The sequence below is a fragment of the Dendropsophus ebraccatus genome, chromosome 12, assembly GCF_027789765.1.
Source record: "Dendropsophus ebraccatus isolate aDenEbr1 chromosome 12, aDenEbr1.pat, whole genome shotgun sequence".
Classification (NCBI taxonomy): domain Eukaryota; kingdom Metazoa; phylum Chordata; class Amphibia; order Anura; family Hylidae; genus Dendropsophus; species Dendropsophus ebraccatus.
In genome coordinates this window covers 91,020,545-91,041,307 of record NC_091465.1, presented here as the reverse complement: position 1 = coordinate 91,041,307, position 20,763 = coordinate 91,020,545, and the positions used below count along the sequence as shown (strand labels likewise).

The 20,763-nt window shown below is 52.6% G+C and overlaps 2 protein-coding genes across 6 annotated transcripts in view; one reads left to right on the top strand and one right to left on the bottom strand.

Annotated features, from left to right (window-relative positions):
• APLP1 (amyloid beta precursor like protein 1) overlaps positions 1–20,763 on the top strand; it is an 88,801-nt gene that overhangs the window by 59,137 nt on the left and 8,901 nt on the right. For 2 of the 5 annotated variants that reach the window (XM_069948868.1, XM_069948865.1), the window contains exons 16-17: positions 1,122–1,265; positions 3,516–4,198. In XM_069948868.1, the coding sequence (XP_069804969.1) occupies positions 1,122–1,265; positions 3,516–3,614 (243 nt within the window). In that variant the 3' untranslated portion in view covers positions 3,615–4,198. Of the gene's footprint in view, positions 1–1,121; positions 1,266–3,515; positions 4,200–20,763 lie in introns of those variants that run through there. The other 3 variants (XM_069948867.1, XM_069948866.1, XM_069948869.1) reach the window with 3 other exon arrangements.
• Positions 9,405–13,929, bottom strand: UPK1A (uroplakin 1A). Its single transcript, XM_069948064.1, has 7 exons — positions 13,659–13,929; positions 11,831–12,031; positions 11,382–11,456; positions 11,193–11,297; positions 10,930–11,109; positions 10,389–10,472; positions 9,405–9,783 (listed from the first exon to the last, which is right to left on the bottom strand). Exons 1-7 carry the CDS (start codon positions 13,719–13,721, stop codon positions 9,739–9,741), a joined length of 753 nt encoding a protein of 250 aa, XP_069804165.1. The 5' UTR covers positions 13,722–13,929; the 3' UTR covers positions 9,405–9,738.

Sequence of the window (20,763 nt, the reverse complement as noted above, 5' to 3'; positions counted from 1 at the left end):
ATCGGCAATAATGCGCTGACTGATCGGGTGACACCAGGAGTAATGCGCTAACTGATCGGGGGACACCAGGAGTAATGCACTGACTGATCGGGGGACACCAGGAGTAATGCGCTGACTGATCGTGTAACAGCGGGAGTAATGCGCCAACTGATCGGGTGACACTGGCAATAATGCGCTGACTGATCGGGGGACACCAGGAGTAGTGCGGTGACTGTTCAGGTGACACCGGGAGTAATGGGCGAACTGATCAGGTGACACCGGGAATAATGCGCAAACTGATCAGGTGGCACCAGGAGTAATGCACTGACTGATCGGGGGACACCAGGAGTAATGCGACAACTGATCGGATGAAACCGGGAGTAATGCGCTGACTGATCGTGTGACAGCGGGAGTAATGCGCCAACTGATCGGGTGACACTGGCAATAATGCGCTGACTGATTGGGGGACATCGGGAGTAATGCGCCAACTGATCGGGTGACACCGGTAATAAAGTGCTGACTGATCGGGTGACACCGGGAGTAATGCGCCAACTGATCGTGTGACACCGGCAATAATGCGCTGACTGATCGGGGGACACCGGGAATAATGTGCTGACTGTTTGGGTGACACAGGGAGTAATGCGCGAACTGATCGGGTGACACCGCAAATAATGCGCTGACTGATCAGGTCACATCGGGAGTAATGCGCTGACTGATCAGGTGACACCGGGAGTAATGCTCTGACTGATCGGGTAAACGGCCACCTGGCGTCCTCCTCACACCCAGACACCCACTTTGCCATGAACAGTCCCTGTTCGCTGAGATGCAGTACCCAGTGTGACCACTACACACCATGTGGCACTGCCTGCTTCCTGCCAGTGCAATAAGACCTAATACAGCTGTGGTTTTGTTACAGTTGTATCCAGACTAGAAACCTTACCTGATACAGTGTAACAAACTACCGGAAGCAGAGAAATGTGTATGTGTTCAGGACGCAGAGGATTGTCTGGACCACAAACACCTGTTACAAACCCTCTGCAGAAGGTTCCCATTTACTGACACAGTAACATTTGCTGTAAGGCGCTGGGTGGCACCCGTTGTCATGGAGACGCCCAGTAATCCGGTGATTTTCTGTCCCACAGGAGCCCGACACCCTGGTCACGTTTAACCGTGGTGCCCTGATCGGCCTGCTGGTGGTGGCCGTGGCCGTGGCCATGGTTATAATCATCAGTCTACTCCTCATCAGACGCAAACCCTACGGGACCATCAGCCACGGGATCATCGAGGTGAGATGTAATACTGTTATTACACACCAGCCTAGTGCCTGGACTACAACTCCCAGTATGGACTGGCAGCTGCAGGGGATGCTGGGAGTGGTTGTCCATATACTTTATAATGGGAGTTTTTGGGGCTATGCAGTGATTTTGGCCAGGGCGCAGGTGATGGGGCGTTCATCGCAGACATCATGTGACACGCAGCCCAGGTCAGTGAATGGTGACTGCGACAGAGATGGATTTATCGAGACGGTGGGGTCTCGGACGTTGTCTCTTGGGGTTTACTTGTCTATTCTGCGACAATCTCTAAACCATCTCCGGTCACATGACCCGTGTCGCAGCCAAAATCGCCATGTTCCAGCTTTAAGGAGCGCTCCCCAGGCTGAACCATCAGCCAATAACACCGCAGTATAAGGCCGGGTTCACGATGAGCGTTTAGCCTGCATGTATGTCTGATGGCTTACAGTGGGCCGGCTGTCTGCTCTGTGGCACTGCCCCCCTAACCCCCATTTCACCTCACATGGTGCTGCCCGTCTGCGCTGTTTCACCTCACATGGTGCTGCCCGCCTGCGCTGGTTTACCTCACATGGTGCTGCCCGCCTGCGCTGGTTCACCTCACATGGTGCTGCCCGCCTGCGCTGGTTCACCTCACATGGTGCTGCCCGCCTGCGCTGGTTCACCTCACATGGTGCTGCCCGCCTGCGCTGTTTCACCTCACATGGTGCTGCCCGCCTGCGCTGGTTTACCTCACATGGTGCTGCCCGCCTGCGCTGTTTCACCTCACATGGTGCTGCCCGCCTGCGCTGTTTCACCTCACATGGTGCTGCCCGCCTGCGCTGGTTCACCTCACATGGTGCTGCCCGCCTGCGCTGGTTCACCTCACATGGTGCTGCCCGCCTGCGCTGTTTCACCTCACATGGTGCTGCCCGCCTGCGCTGTTTCACCTCACATGGTGCTGCCCGCCTGCGCTGTTTCACCTCACATGGTGCTGCCCGCCTGCGCTGTTTCACCTCACATGGTGCTGCCCGCCTGCGCTGGTTCACCTCACATGGTGCTGCCCGCCTGCGCTGTTTCACCTCACATGGTGCTGCCCGCCTGCGCTGGTTTACCTCACATGGTGCTGCCCGCCTGCGCTGTTTCACCTCACATGGTGCTGCCCGTCTGCGCTGTTTCACCTCACATGGTGCTGCCCGCCTGCGCTGTTTCACCTCACATGGTGCTGCCCGCCTGCGCTGGTTCACCTCACAAGGTGCTGCCCGCCTGCGCTGGTTCACCTCACATGGTGCTGCCCGCCTGCGCTGGTTCACCTCACATGGTGCTGCCCGCCTGCGCTGTTTCACCTCACATGGTGCTGCCCGTCTGCGCTGTTTCACCTCACATGGTGCTGCCCGTCTGCGCTGTTTCACCTCACATGGTGCTGCCCGTCTGCGCTGTTTCACCTCACATGGTGCTGCCCGCCTGCGCTGGTTCACCTCACATGGTGCTGCCCGCCTGCGCTGGTTCACCTCACATGGTGCTGCCCGCCTGCGCTGGTTCACCTCACATGGTGCTGCCCGCCTGCGCTGGTTCACCTCACATGGTGCTGCCCGCCTGCGCTGGTTCACCTCACATGGTGCTGCCCGCCTGCGCTGTTTCACCTCACATGGTGCTGCTCGCCTGCGCTGTTTCACCTCACATGGTGCTGCCCGCCTGCGCTGTTTCACCTCACATGGTGCTGCCCGCCTGCGCTGTTTCACCTCACATGGTGCTGCCCGCCTGCGCTGTTTCACCTCACATGGTGCTGCCCGCCTGCGCTGTTTCACCTCACATGGTGCTGCCCGTCTGCGCTGTTTCACCTCACATGGTGCTGCCCGTCTGCGCTGTTTCACCTCACATGGTGCTGCCCGTCTGCGCTGTTTCACCTCACATGGTGCTGCCCGTCTGCGCTGTTTCACCTCACATGGTGCTGCCCGCCTGCGCTGTTTCACCTCACATGGTGCTGCCCGCCTGCGCTGTTTCACCTCACATGGTGCTGCCCGCCTGCGCTGTTTCACCTCACATGGTGCTGCCCGCCTGCGCTGTTTCACCTTACATGGTGCTGCCCGCCTGCGCTGTTTCACCTTACATGGTGCTGCCCGCCTGCGCTGTTTCACCTTACATGGTGCTGCCCGCCTGCACTGTTTCACCTTACATGGTGCTGCCCGCCTGCGCTGTTTCACCTTACATGGTGCTGCTCGCCTGCGCTGTTTCACCGCCCACCTAACCCTCTGTCTCACTGCATAGGTGGAAGCTTCCCGGACCCCAGAGGACAAACACCTGAGTAAGATGCAGAACCAAGGCTACGAGAACCCGACCTACAGATACCTGGAGGAGAACAACTGAGCAGCCGCACAGGGGAGGGGCTTTACTTCAGGGCGGTACAATAAGGGTTGGGGGTGGGGCCATGGGAATATTTACTACATAAAGAGCAACTGAAGAGCCGGATTACCTGCTCCCCGGCACCATGCAGGATATGAGAAGTGTATCCAAAGCCGAATCAGGATTTATCACCTGACACCGACCCCTGAAAACCCGTCCAATAACGCGCTGAGCACAACGGGTTAACGTTCCGCCTCTCTGCCCTGGAAATGCACTTAAATTATTTATGACTGAGAAGGGAAAAGAGTGCGCAGCATTAACCTGGAGATGTGGGAGGTCTCAGCGATCACCCCTCTGGCCCCCGACATGCAGCACCGCCCCCTGACATCCAGCACCGCCCCCCGACATGCAGAACTGCCCCCGACATCCAGCACCCCCCCCGACATCTAGCACCGCCTCCCGACATGCAGAACTGCCCCCGACATCCAGCACCTCCCCCCGACATGCAGCACCATCCCCCGACATCCAGCACCGCCCCCCGACATGCAGAACTGCCCCCGACATCCAGCACCCCCCCCGACATCCAGCACCGCCCCCCGACATGCAGAACTGCCCCCGACATCCAGCACCGCCCCCCCGACATGCAGCACCCCCCCTCGACATCCAGCACCACCCCCCGACATGCAGCACCGTCCCACGACATCCAACACCGCTCCCTGACATGCAGCACCGCCCCTGACATGCAGCACCCCCCCCTGACATGCAGCACCGCCCCCTGACATGCAGCACCGCCCCCTCCCACACACATGCAGCACCACTCCCCGACATTCAGCACCGCCCCCCCCCCCCCCCCCCCCCCCCCAACATGCAGCACTGCCCCTTCCCTACACTAGACCAGCATTACATCACAGCACACACATCGGGGTCCGGCATCCATCGCAGCACACACACAGGGGTCCAGCATCCATCGCAGCACACACACAGGGGTCCGGCATCCATCACAGCACACACACAGGGGTCCGGCATCCATCGCACCACACACACCGGGGTCCGGCATCCATTGCACCACACACACCGGGGTCCGGCATCTGTCACCCAGCACACACACAGGGGTCCGGCATCCATCGCAGCACACACACAGGGGTCCAGCATCCATCGCAGCACACACACAGGGGGGTCCGGCATCCATCGCAGCACACACACCGGGGGGTCCGGCATCCATCGCAGCACACACACCGGGGTCCGGCATCTGTCACCCAGCACAATCATGGCTGCTGCCTCCTAATATATTGATTTTCTGACTTGCGGGGGATATTTGCACGTCCATATCGTAGTGACCCCCAATGTTGTGCCCCCCGCTCCTTCCTCCCAATTACTGACAGTTCCGTGTTTCAAGTCTTTTATCTATAATTAAATCGCATTTAAAGTGCAACTCCATGAAAAAGAGAAGCTGTACTGTAATTGGCTGCTGGCAGCGGGGCTTTTTTTGTAGGAGGTAGTCACAGACACGCCTACTGACATTATATCTGATGGAGGTAGTCACGGTCACGCCTACTGACACATTATATCTAATGAGGGTAGTCACAGACACGCCTACTGACATTATATCTGATGGAGGTAGTCACGGTCACGCCTACTGACATTATATCTGATGGAGGTAGTCACGGACACGCCTACTGACATTATATCTGATGGAGGTAGTCACGGTCACGCCTACTGACATTATATCTGATGGAGGTAGTCACAGACACGCCTACTGACATTATATCTGATGGAGGTAGTCACGGACACGCCTACTGACACATTATATCTAATGAGGGTAGTCACAGACACGCCTACTGACATTATATCTGATGGAGGTAGTCACGGACATGCCTACTGACATTATATCTGATGGAGGTAGTCACAGACACGCCTACTGACATTATATCTGATGGAGGTAGTCACGGACACGCCTACTGACATTATATCCGATGGAGGTAGTCACGGACACGCCTACTGACATTATATCCGATGGAGGTAGTCACGGACACGCCTACTGACATATTTGATGGGGGTAGTCACGGACACGCCTACTGACATTATATCCGATGGAGGTAGTCATGGACACGCCTACTGACATTATATCTGATGGAGCTAGTCACAGACACGCCTACTGACATTATATCTGATGGAGGTAGTCACGGACACGCCTACTGACATTATATCTGATGGAGGTAGTCACGGACACGCCTACTGACATTATATCCGATGGAGGTAGTCACGGACACGCCTACTGACATTATATCCGATGGAGGTAGTCACGGACATCAAATTAGCCATAAAGATTTTCCTCACAAACTGCATTTTTTCTCATTGGACTCCAGCAGTCACAATATACCAGCACTACAGATTACATAAGATGGAGTTCCCCTGAAAAAAGCCTGTAATGCAAACAGCCCATTGAGCGCCCTCTATTGGTTTAAAGGACCACACCAGAGACTAACGTACTGAAATATGGAGGGTCTCTGGGGACCACTTGCTGCCCTTTGATTCGGCACCAACAGAGGTGGGCGGGGCATCAGGCGTGCTGTATATACATTTGTACATTAGAGTTGTAGCCCTTTTTAGCAGTCATGGCGCCCGGCTCCAAGTGCTCAATCCATCAACTCTCCCCTGCTGACCCGAGCAGGATACAGAATACCAGACATCCCATAGACTTGCATTGTCCAATAGACTTGTATTGTCAGAGGATTGCAGTGGAGCGTCGGGGAGGGATTGAGTCCATGAGAGGTCCCCTTTAAGCACATGACTTCAGACACCAGGCATAGCCTGCAGCTGGGAGGAGAGCGCCCGGCTCTACCGTACTTCACCAGATATAGGCCGCGGTCTGAGAAAACCATCATAACCAAAGCCAGGAAAGTGGGAGAAGGAGGATCCCTCAGCTGGTGACTGATCGCTACTGATCAGCACAAAGGAGGCTAGCCCCTCGGCCAGTCACTACGTCTGTGGAGGATGAGGCAGTCTCATGTCTGTGGGGGGCAGCAGTCTTACATTTGTGGAGGAGGGGGGTCCCATGTCTGTGGAGGAGGGGGGTCTCACGTCTGTGGAGGAGGGGGGGTCTCACATCTGTGGAGGAGGGGGGGTCTCACGCCTGTGGAGGAGGGGGGTCTCACGTCTGTGGAGGAGGGGGGGTCTCATGTCTGTGGAGGAGGGGGGTCTCACGTCTGTGGAGGAGGAGGGTCTCTTGTCTGTGGGAGGCAGCGGTCTTACGTCTGTGGAGGATGAGGCGGTCTCCTGTGGGAGAGCAGTCTTACGTCTGTGGAGGAGGGGGGGGTCTCATGTTTGGGGGGGGGGGGGGGGGAGGGGGTCTCCAGTCTGTGGGGGGCAGCAGTCTCATGTCTGTGGGGGCTGGCGGTCTTACGTCTGTGGAGGAGGGGGGGTCTCATGTCTGTGGGGGCCGGCGGTCTCATGTCTGGGGGGGGGAGGAGGGGGGTCTCATGTCTGTGGGGGCCGGCGGTCTTACGTCTGTGGAGGAGGGGGGTCTCATGTCTGTGGGGGGCGGCGGTCTTACGTCTGTGGAGGAGGGGGGTCTCATGTCTGGGGCGGGAGGAGGGGGGTCTCATGTCTGTGGGGGGCGGCGGTCTTACGGCTGTGGAGGAGGGGGGGTCTCATGTCTGTGGGGGGCGGCGGTCTTACGGCTGTGGAGGAGGGGGGGTCTCCCACCAGAGTAGCAATAACTCATCCAGTTCTCCCGCCAGCCGCCATGTTTGTAGGGGCGGAGCCGGAGCAGTGACTAGGTAATGTCCCTCCCCTGCGGTGTCCCCTGTGATAGTGGGCGGGGTAAGGGCCCATTCCCCATCATGGCGGATGATTCCTAAGGTTTGGCCACGTGACCTAATCCTCTCACTAACCCGTTAGGCCGAACACCACGTCCATTCTCACTCCCATCTTCTGTGAGGTCCCTGTATATAGCGACATGGAAGGTTCTGGAGTACACGGGAAGCGCTGTACATCCTGTGACCGGGCGCAGGGGGAGGGGCCACAGCAACCAGTCACATCACTCCCTTATGGATCCTGACCTGGAATACACAAGCTGAAATCTGATTGGAGCAGAAGCTCCTTAGCAACCAATGGGACTACTTGTTTATTGCAATGTGGAAATTATACACGTCATCTGATTGGACGAGCAGGAGCCAATCAGACGGCAGCTTTCCCATGGTGAAAGAAGCGATCTGATTGGTTGCCATTATCGGGCATTGAAGTTGTCCCGTGGGGGGAACCTGGGGGCGCTGCATCCACCAGTGTGACGTGACGACTGCTGAACAGGATCAGCGCCAGACATTGCTGTAACTCACCATCAATAAATATTAACATAATGGAGGAGTGTGGAAGTGTTACTGTGCGGGGAAGTGGTACTGTGCACCAGGCCTACACACCGGAGAGGAGAGGTGGTACTGTGCACCGGGCCTACACACCGGAGAGGAGAGGTGGTACTGTGCACCGGGCCTACACACCGGAGAGGTGGTACTGTGCACCGGGCCTACACACAGGAGAGGAGAGGTGGTACTGTGCACCGGGGCTACGGAGAGGAGAGGTGGTACTGTGCACCGGGCCTACACACCTCCGGAGAGGAGAGGTGGTACTGTGCACCGGGGCTACACACCTCCGGAGAGGTGGTACTGTGCACCGGGGCTACACACCTCCGGAGAGGTGGTACTGTGCACCGGGGCTACACACGGGAGAGGTGGTACTGTGCACCGGGGCTACACACGGGAGAGGTGGTACTGTGCACCGGGGCTACACACGGGAGAGGTGGTACTGTGCACCGGGGCTACACACGGGAGAGGTGGTACTGTGCACCGGGGCTACACACGGGAGAGGTGGTACTGTGCACCGGGGCTACACACGGGAGAGGTGGTACTGTGCACCGGGGCTACACACGGGAGAGGTGGTACTGTGCACCGGGGCTACACACGGGAGAGGTGGTACTGTGCACCGGGGCTACACACGGGAGAGGTGGTACTGTGCACCGGGGCTACACACGGGAGAGGTGGTACTGTGCACCGGGGCTACACACCGGAGAGGTGGTACTGTGCACCGGGGCTACACACCGGAGAGGAGAGGTGGTACTGTGCACCGGGGCTACACACCGGAGAGGAGAGGTGGTACTGTGCACCGGGGCTACACACCGGAGAGGAGAGGTGGTACTGTGCACCGGGCCTACACACGGGAGAGGAGAGGTGGTACTGTGCACCGGGCCTACACACCGGAGAGGAGAGGTGGTACTGTGCACCGGGCCTACACACCGGAGAGGAGAGGTGGTACTGTGCACCGGGCCTACACACCGGAGAGGAGAGGTGGTACTGTGCACCGGGCCTACACACCGGAGAGGTGGTACTGTGCACCGGGCCTACACACAGGAGAGGAGAGGTGGTACTGTGCACCGGGCCTACACACCGGAGAGGAGAGGTGGTACTGTGCACCGGGCCTACACACAGGAGAGGAGAGGTGGTACTGTGCACTGAGGATTACACCCAGTATACAGGACAGGAGAAGTGGTACTGTGCAATATATTATATATATACATATATATATATATATACACACACACACACACACACACCGTATACATGCACTGCGCTGTAATGAAGCTGACGTTCGGCTCAGTCATTACAGCACGACGCATATGTGTACACATAATGAGGGGGATGAGGCCTTACACGGGCAGATTATCGGTTACACGGGCAGATTATCGGTTAGGAGGCCATGACTAAGCTGAGCCGTCACAGTAACAGGTCACCGACATCGGAGACTAAGAACAAAACATCCAGCTTTATTTATAATACAAAAACATAACAAAAAACCTACAGGAAGCATCGGTGGCGTCATGAGAGCGGCCGTCCTCAGCCGCCGCCGGGGTCACCTGTACAAAGGGCAGTGCAGGCAGCGGCACAGGGGCAGCAATAAAATAAAGCATGGGGTTAGGAGGCACAGCTCACAAGATGGCGCCCCCCGGTGGCCTGGAATATTATCTGTACAGATCCAGTGGACAATAATACTTCATACGGAATGACACACGGAGGATGGCGGTGGGGAGACGCAGGGAACGCTACCGTCTATCCCATGGAAGTCCCAGCACTCACATCCCTGGCGGCGTCTGCGCAGATCACATGGTGAAGTAGTGATACATGGTGGCGAACATGACCAACATCTGTGGGGAGACGAGAGATGGAGAGGATTAAAAAGAAACGTTAAAATAAAAAGGAGAGAATGACTAAAGTTCACAGTAAGCTGTAAAGCAAGGGTGCTGGGTGTTGTGGAGAATGCACTGAGGACATCTAGTGGCCAATGTGAGGTAAAGCAAGTGTGCTGGGTGTTGTGGAGAGTGCACTGAGGACATCTAGTGGCCAATGTGCGGCATGTTGTGGAGAGTGCACTGAGGACATCTAGTGGCCACTGTGAGGCATGTTGTGGAGAGTGCACTGAGGACATCTAGTGGCCACTGTGAGGCGTGTTGTGGAGAGTGCACTGAGGACATCTAGTGGCCAATGTGAGGCGTGTTGTGGAGAGTGCACTGAGGACATCTAGTGGCCACTGTGAGGCGTGTTGTGGAGAGTGCACTGAGGACATCTAGTGGCCACTGTGAGGCGTGTTGTGGAGAGTGCACTGAGGACATCTAGTGGCCACTGTGAGGCGTGTTGTGGAGAGTGCACTGAGGACATCTAGTGGCCACTGTGAGGCGTGTTGTGGAGAGTGCACTGAGGACATCTAGTGGCCAATGTGAAAACTGATGTGAAATCATCCGACCCAACTTACCGTCCACATAAGAATCGCAAAGCCGAACCAGGAGATGCCCCAGGTGTAGCTGTCTATGGCGTGCTCGATGTGCTCCTTGCAGCCCTGAAACATTACACACACACACAAACATTACAGAAAGTCGCTCCTCTAGGGTGGAGTCTAACGAAATGCATTGTGGGTATATACACTACTGCCCCCATATATACCACACCATTGTCCTGACAACATTCAGACAATATGGCCACCCGACACAACAGTGCTGCTGTCCCACACAAGGCCGGCTCCCACTGTGGCCCCAGCTGGCAGACAGCTGCCCCCCCCCCACCCAGCCCTCAACCTGAGCAGCATTCAGTGCATTTACCCCTGGCCTCCTCCCCAGCAGGGGGCACTCTGCTAGCTGCCCAGGAGCTGCGGCCACAGGTCACCTTGAAACAGCAGCAGTGGTGCCACACCTGTGCCTGGGTGGGGTGTGGTAGTGCGGCAGTGATGTAAGCTGCAGTACTGCACACAGGTCAGGGGTGGCGCTGTGTGTATTGTCCCATCAAGCTGCATCCATTACCGAGGTGAAGAGGTACGGCGACAGTCCCACTTGGCAGGCCTGCTTGTTCAGGATCTGGAAGTTGTTGTCCCTCGTACAGCACCAGAACGGCCACGGGGCAACAGACTCTGGATATAGAATGCGAAAGGTGGAACTGTAGTCAACCCAGTCCTGGGGCCCGTCCACTCCGCAGCACTGCCTCTGCCGGACACAAGGGGCATATTACAGTCAGATCACAGGAAGCAGGAGCCCCCTTTAAGAAGATGGTGCTGCGGCTGGCTTACCTCCAGCATGACCCTCTTCCAGAATCTGGTGATCTCCATGCCCTGGCTGGAGTTATCCATGAAGCGGCTCAGCATCTGCGCCTTCACCACGTTGCTGTTCACCATCTATTGGGCGAAATGAAAAAATGTGGACACGAATCTCACAACATTGCCAGAAAGCAACGCCGAAAACTGAGTCCGGCAACTTACATAATCCCGATGTGTGAAGGAGGTGATGCAGGAGGCGCACTCAAATATGTAGACGATCATCATCAGCACCAGGTACTGCGGGGGAGGGGCAGACATACACATTACCATCTGATTGGCTGCAATGAGGGCGGTATTATAACACCCGCTATATATTATACACACACATTACCATCTGATTGGCTGCAATGAGGGCGGTATTATAACACCCGCTATATATTATACACACACATTACCATCTGATTGGCTGCAATGAGGGCGGTATTATAACACCCGCTATATATTATACACACACATTACCATCTGATTGGCTGCAATGAGGGCGGTATTATAACACCCGCTATATATTATACACACACACATATTACTCTGCACAAACGCCGGGATAGCCATAGCTGGTGCTACCATCTGCCCCCCTGTATACTCTGTACCCCCGCCAGCCCCTCACTTACCACCATAAACATGGTCCGACTGCTCTTCACCGCAGCCATAATGCCATAGACTCCGAGGAGGAAAAAAGAGAATCCACAAAATATTCCAATCCAGCCGCCTGCAAAGACGTCATCCTTCCCTGTCACCCCCAAAATTGGGTACACGTAGTAAGGGTCCGTGGTGGCCCAGATGGTCTCCGCAAACAAAGCCAAGCCACAGAGCTGCATACAAAATACGAGACAGGGTCAAGATACACCGGATGACCTGCCAGAGCCGAAATCTGATTGGTCCTCAGCACTATCATATATATATATATTATATATATATGCGCACACACAGTATTATAGTAGTTATATTCCTGTATATAGGGAGCAGTATTATAGTAGTTATATCCCTGTATATAGGAGCAGTATTATAGTAGTTATATTCCTGTATATAGGAGCAGTATTATAGTAGTTATATTCCTGTATATAGGGGCAGTATTATAGTAGTTATATCCCTGTATATAGGAGCAGTATTATAGTAGTATATTCCTGTATATAGGAGCAGTATTATAGTAGTTATATTCCTGTATATAGGGGGCAGTACTATAGTAGTTTATTCCTGTATATAGGGAGCAGTATTATAGTAGTTATAGTCTTGTATATAGGAGCAGTATTATAGTAGTTATAGTCTTGTATATAGGGTGCAGTATTATAGTAGTATATCCCTGTATATAGGGAGCAGTATTATAGTAGTTATATCCCTGTATAAAGGAGCACTATTATAGTAGTTATATTCCTGTATATAGGAGCAGTATTATAGTAGTATATTCCTGTATATAGGAGCAGTATTATAGTAGTTATATTCCTGTATATAGGAGCGGTATTATAGTAGTATATCCCTGTATATAGGAGCAGTATTATAGTAGTATATCCCTGTATATAGGAGCAGTATTATAGTAGTATATTCCTGTATATAGGGGCAGTATTATAGTAGTTATATTCCTGTATATAGGAGCAGTATTATAGTAGTTATATTCCTGTATATAGGAGCAGTATTATAGTAGTTATATCCCTGTATATAGGAGCAGTATTATAGTAGTTATATCCCTGTATATAGGAGCAGTATTATAGTAGTTATATCCCTGTATATAGGAGCAGTATTATAGTAGTTATATCCCTGTATATAGGAGCAGTATTATAGTAGTTATATCCCTGTATATAGGAGCAGTATTATAGTAGTTATATTCCTGTATATAGGAGCAGTATTATAGTAGTTATATTCCTGTATATAGGAGCAGTATTATAGTAGTTATATTCCTGTATATAGGAGCAGTATTATAGTAGTTATATCCCTGTATATAGGAGCAGTATTATAGTAGTTATATCCCTGTATATAGGAGCAGTATTATAGTAGTTATATCCCTGTATATAGGAGCAGTATTATAGTAGTTATATCCCTGTATATAGGAGCAGTATTATAGTAGTTATATTCCTGTATATAGGAGCAGTATTATAGTAGTTATATTCCTGTATATAGGGGGCAGTATTATAGTAATTTTCCAGTGATAACATTCTTCTCCAGCCTCTCCCAGTATCCGGACCAGTCTGACCAGTATAGTGAGATTCCGCAGATCTCCCTGGGGCTAGTGAATGGTGATGGTTGGTTGGTTGGTTGGTTGGTTGGGGGGGGGGGGGGGGGTCATTTCTGGATATAAATAAAAGGAGTTTAGGGGGTGAAAGGTCTTGTAGTAACAGGCCCATTTGATTTGGAGATGATCACCCCCATCGTCTCCTCAGTAATGATGGTGGTGGTAGTGCTGCTGCGTATAATCTTTATAGGTCATCTCCTGGAGTCTCTACTCACCAGAATCACCACATTACCAAACACGATGACCGGCACAAGGCCGGAGTTACCCTTCTCCGCCATTTTGGAATGTCTCCTATAATAGATGCAACAATTCTATTAGTTTGGGCTCCACAGATCAGTAATATCCTGCTTATGTCTCGTGTGTGTATGTGGGGGAACTCCAGCTTTTTGCTGGAGGTTTGGAGCTCCGTAAAATGGGGAAAGATGGCGCTGTCTTATAACAAGATTGACCAGCTTCCATAGCAACCAATCACAGCTTCCATAGCAACCAGTCACAGCCCAGCTTTCAGTTCTATTACTGTAGGAGCTGTGATTGGTTGCTATGGGCAACAGCAGCAATCTTATTATAAGACACTGCCCTGTGGTATACTGACACACTGTAACAAAGCACCAGAGACTGGCCGATCAGCACAAGGTTATATCCAGGCAACGGACAGTAGACCAGGATACGGATTCTAGGCCGGAGCGGAGCCGACAGAGAACAGGAAGATGTAACCCTCCATCTGGGCTCAAATACTGATCACAAAACTGTGTGTGAACAGCGACAAACCTGCTGAGGGATCCCAGAACCTGGTGATAGACCACCCCAGATTATTACACTGCCACACAAACACAAAGCACGGCCATCAGAGAGATATCACTGTGTTACATAGGACTGCAGGTGACATCTACTACATTATCTGTACTCAGAGATATCACTGTGTTACATAGGACTGCAGGTGACATCTACTACATTATCTGTACTCAGAGATATCACTGTGTTACATAGGACTGCCTGTGACTACTACTACATTATCTGTACTCAGAGATATCACTGTGTTACATAGGACTGCAGGTGACATCTACTACATTATCTGTACTCAGAGATATCACTGTGTTACATAGGACTGCAGGTGACATCTACTACATTATCTGTACTCAGAGATATCACTGTGTTACATAGGACTGCCTGTGACTACTACTACATTATCTGTACTCAGAGATATCACTGTGTTACATAGGACTGCAGGTGACATCTACTACATTATCTGTACTCAGAGATATCACTGTGTTACATAGGACTGCAGGTGACATCTACTACATTATCTGTACTCAGAGATATCACTGTGTTACATAGGACTGCAGGTGACTACTACTACTACATTATCTGTACTCAGAGATATCACTGTGTTACATAGGACTGCAGGTGACATCTACTACATTATCTGTACTCAGAGATATCACTGTGTTACATAGGACTGCAGGTGACATCTACTACATTATCTGTACTCAGAGATATCACTGTGTTACATAGGACTGCAGGTGACTTCTACTACATTATCTGTACTCAGAGATATCACTGTGTTACATAGGACTGCAGGTGACTTCTACTACATTATCTGTACTCAGAGATATCACTGTGTTACATAGGACTGCAGGTGACATCTACTATATTATCTGTACTCAGAGGTATCACTGTGTTATCTGTGGTGTTACATAGGACTGCAGGTGACTACTACATTATCTGTCCTCAGAGATATCACAGTTTTATCTGTGGTGTTACATAGGACTGCAGGTGACATCTACATTATCTGTACTCAGAGATATCACTGTGTTACATAGGACTGCAGGTGACTACTACATTATCTGTCCTCAGATATCACAGTTTTATCTGTGGTGTTACATAGGACTGCAGGTGACAACACAGTGATATCTCTGAGGACAGATAATGTAGTAGTCACCTGCAGTCCTATGTAACACAGTGATATCTCTGAGTACAGATAATGTAGTAGTCACCTGCAGTCCTATGTAACACCACAGATAACACAGTGATATCTCTGAGGACAGATAATGTAGTAATCTGTGGTGTTACATAGGACTGCAGGTGACTACTACATTATCTGTACTCAGAGATATCACTGTTACATAGGACTGCAGGTGACATCTACTACATTATCTGTACTCAGAGATATCACAGTTTTATCTGTGGTGTTACATAGGACTGCAGGTGACTACTACATTATCTGTCCTCAGAGATATCACTGTGTTATCTGTGGTGTTACATAGGACTGCAGGTGACTACTACATTATCTGTACTCAGAGATATCACTGTTATCTGTGCTGTTACATAGGACTGCAGGTGACTACTACATTATCTGTACTCAGAGATATCACTGTGTTATCTGTGCTGTTACATAGGACTGCAGGTGACATCTACTACAATATCTGTACTCAGAGATATCACTGTTATCGGTGGTGTAAGGGTACGTGCACACTACGGAATCCTGTCAGAAACCCCGCAGCAGATTCCGCACCCGCATGCATTTCTGTCCATTCTATGCACGGACGGATTCTGACGTCCGTCCAAAGAAAGAACAGGTTCATTCTTTTGACAGACAGTGAAATCTGCTGAAATGAGCGCGGCCGCCAGAGTCCGCAAGCAGGTCCGAGCTGCGGAATCCACAATGGGTTTTCTGTTGGGATTCCGTAGTGTGCACGTACCCTTACATAGGACTGCAGGTGACATCTTCAGGTTTTTCTTGCTGTGATTATACGGAGGAGACGTATAGAGACTGAGGCTTCTCCTCTCTGCACATCCAGACCTGGCTTTATATGTCATAACTGAGAAACCTGAAGGTGTGAACAGCCCCAACACTACTAATCATTGTTCCCAGCATATACTGAACTGAGCAGCACTACAACTCCCAGCATGCTCTGACAACGTATAGGACAGTGATCTCCAACCTGTGGCACTCCAGCTGCTGCAACACTACAATTCCCAGCATGCCCAGTCAACCTACAGCAGGCATGCTGGGAGACATAAACAACAGCTGGAGACTGCTGGGCCAGAATATTGATCAGTGGAGGTCGTCTAAGTACGACTCTTATCATCCGGCTGCAGATCACGAATTCCGCACGCTGGGAGTTGTAGTTCCACAATAGTTAGAAAGCCCCAAATACAAGACCAGGTGAGAACAGTCCAATGGGGGGTATATAGGTGCAGTATATAGGTGGTGATGGGGAGTATATAGGTGGTGTATATAGGTGGTGATGGGGAGTATATAGGTGGTGTATATAGGTGGTGATGGGGAGTATATAGGTGGTGTATATAGGTGGTGATGGGGAGTATATAGGTGGTGTATATAGGTAGAGATGGGGAGTATATAGGTGGTGTATATAGGTGGTGATGGGGAGTATATAGGTGGTGTATATAGGTAGAGATGGGGAGTATATAGGTGCAGTATATAGGTAGAGATGGGGAGTATATAGGTGCAGTATATAGGTAGAGATGGGGAGTATATAGGTGGTGATGGGGAGTATATAGGTGGTGTATATAGGTAGAGATGGGGAGTATATAGGTGGTGTATATAGGTGGTGATGGGGAGTATATAGGTGGTGTATATAGGTAGAGATGGGGAGTATATAGGTGCAGTATATAGGTAGAGATGGGGAGTATATAGGTGGTGTATATTGGTGTGCTCACCTGCAGCCTCAGCCAGTGTCAGGTGCGTGTTCTCCGCCCGGATGAGTGCAGCTCTGGAGGCAGCTGTCTTCTGAGGAGGGGTTATCCCAGGTCCAGTATCTTATGGGGCGTAGAGGAGTCTGGAGGAGGAGTCCGGCCCTGCTCCCACCCCCTCCTCCCCCCTTGCACCAGTTCTGTGGCCCCAGGGCCGGTCTGACTCCATTGTTGGGGTCGGTTGTTGTTTACACCAAGAAGCCGAACTGGTTTGTAGGAAAACAAAGAACCGGAGATGAAACTCACCCGACATGGCGGACGAGACGCAGGGCATAGAGTGGGCAGACCGGTCAGACCCCCGGGTGTGGCCCAGTATCAGGGATACAGTCCTGGCTGGGGCCCCGGGGCTACACAGAGACGAGGGCCCGGAACCACACACACACGCTAGGGCCCAGGACCGCACACACACACACACACACACACACACACACACACACACACACACACACAGAGGCTAGTGCCCGGGACTACACACACACACACACACACACACACGCTAGGGCCCAGGACCGCACACACACACACACACACACACACACACGCTAGGGCCCAGGACCACACACACACACACACGCTAGGGCCCAGGACCGCACACACACACACACACACACACGCTAGGGCCCAGGACCACACACACACACACACGCTAGGGCCCAGGACCGCACACACACACACAGAGGCTAGGGCTCGGGACTACACACACACACACACACACAGAGGCTAGGGCTCGGGACTACACACACACACACACACACACACACACACACAGGCTAGGGCTCGGGACTACACACACACACACACACACACACACACACAAAGAGGCTAGGGCTCGGGACTACACACACACACACACACACACACACACGCTAGGGCCCAGGACCACACACACACACACACACGCTAGGGCCCAGGACTGCACACACACACACACGCTAGGGCCCAGGACTGCACACACACACACACACACACGCTAGGGCCCAGGACCACACACACACACACACACACGCACGCTAGTGCCCGGGACTACACACACACACACACACATGCACGCTAGTGCCCGGGACTACACACACACACACACATACTAGGGCCCAGGACCACACACACACACACACACACACACACACACGCTAGGGCCCAGGACTGCACACACACACACACACAGAGAGGCTAGTGCCCGGGACTACACACACACACACACACACACACACACAGGCTAGGGCCCGGGACTGCACACACACACAAAAATGGGGGGAAAAAACTGATTCACATTCAGTCACATCACCGCCTGGGATTTGGGGTCTGAATACAGCTGCACCTCAATAGTTACACCCAGGGCTGTGGAGTCGGTAAGGGGTATTCCTACAGGGCGGTGGAGTCGGTAAGGGGTATTCCTACAGGGCTGTGGAGTCGGTAAGGGGTATTCCTACAGGGCGGTGGAGTCGGTAAGGGGTATTCCTACAGGGCTGTGGAGTCGGTAAGGGGTATTCCTACAGGGCTGTGGAGTCGGTAAAGGGTATTCCTACAGGGCTGTGGAGTCGGTAAGGGGTATTCCTACAGGGCTGTGGAGTCGGTAAGGGGTATTCCTACAGGGCTGTGGAGTCGGTAAGGGGTATTCCTACAGGGCTGTGGAGTCGGTAAGGGGTATTCCTACAGGGCGGTGGAGTCGGTAAGGGGTATTCCTACAGGGCTGTGGAGTCGGTAAGGGGTATTCCTACAGGGCTGTGGGGTCGGTAAGGGGTATTCCTACAGGGCGGTGGAGTCGGTAAGGGGTATTCCTACAGGGCTGTGGAGTCGGTAAGGGGTATTCCTACAGGGCTGTGGAGTCGGTAAGGGGTATTCCTACAGGGCGGTGGAGTCGGTAAGGGGTATTCCTACAGGGCTGTGGGGTCGGTAAGGGGTATTCCTACAGGGCGGTGGAGTCGGTAAGGGGTATTCCTACAGGGCGGTGGAGTCGGTAAGGGGTATTCCTACAGGGCTGTGGAGTCGGTAAAGGGTATTCCTACAGGGCGGTGGAGTCGGTAAGGGGTATTCCTACAGGGCTGTGGAGTCGGTAAGGGGTATTCCTACAGGGCTGTGGAGTCGGTAAGGGGTATTCCTACAGGGCGGTGGAGTCGGTAAGGGGTATTCCTACAGGGCTGTGGAGTCGGTAAAGGGTATTCCTACAGGGCTGTGGAGTCGGTAAGGGGTATTCCTACAGGGCTGTGGAGTCGGTAAAGGGTATTCCTACAGGGCTGTGGAGTCGGTAAGGGGTATTCCTACAGGGCGGTGGAGTCGGTAAGGGGTATTCCTACAGGGCTGTGGAGTCGGTAAAGGGTATTCCTACAGGGCTGTGGAGTCGGTAAGGGGTATTCCTACAGGGCGGTGGAGTCGGTAAGGGGTATTCCTACAGGGCTGTGGAGTCGGTAAGGGGTATTCCTACAGGGCTGTGGAGTCGGTAAAGGGTATTCCTACAGGGCTGTGGAGTCGGTAAGGGGTATTCCTACAGGGCTGTGGAGTCGGTAAAGGGTATTCCTACAGGGCTGTGGAGTCGGTAAGGGGTATTCCTACAGGGCTGTGGAGTCGGTAAGGGGTATTCCTACAGGGCTGTGGAGTCGGTAAGGGGTATTCCTACAGGGCGGTGGAGTCGGTAAGGGGTATTCCTACAGGGCTGTGGAGTCGGTAAGGGGTATTCCTACAGGGCTGTGGAGTCGGTAAGGGGTATTCCTACAGGGCGGTGGAGTCGGTAAGGGGTATTCCTACAGGGCGGTGGAGTCGGTAAGGGGTATTCCTACAGGGCGGTGGAGTCGGTAAGGGGTATTCCTACAGGGCTGTGGAGTCGGTAAGGGGTATTCCTACAGGGCTGTGGAGTCGGTAAGGGGTATTCCTACAGGGCGGTGGAGTCGGTAAGGGGTATTCCTACAGGGCGGTGGAGTCGGTAAGCCGCAGCTCCGACTCCTGAATTTTATCAGGACAGACTCAGAATCAGACTCCCAACTCGGCCTCCTGCTCCTTGATAAATGGCCGGTCATATACCAGGGGAGATATCTATCACACCGGCTGAGCAGCTTCTCCCTAATGTCCTACATGATCCAGGGGCGACTTCTGAGGGAATATATACTGTATATACAGCAGCTTCTCCTGTGTGTGCAGTGGGTGCAGCCAGTCTCCAGCCTCCATGTCCTGAACAACTCACAACTAGACTAGATGGAGCAGGGGGGCTTTTCCTACTGACATCTCCTATGTTTCTAACTAAATATTCATCCTACACACAGAAACACTAACACTGCCAGATCCCTGTAATATAGAGGTCAGACATAGTGATATAGAGAGGGGGGGGGGGGGGTCACACATAGTGATATAGAGAGGTCACACACAGTGATATAGAGAGGGGTCACACATAGTGATATAGAGAGAGGTCACACATAGTGATATAGAGAGGTCACACATAGTGATGTAGAGAGGGGTCACACATAGTGATATAGAGAGGTCACACATAGTGATATAGAGAGAGGTCACACATAGTGATATAGAGAGGGGTCACACATAGTGATATAGAGAGGTCACACATAGTGATATAGAGAGGGGTCACACATAGTGATATAGAGAGGGGTCACACATAGTGAT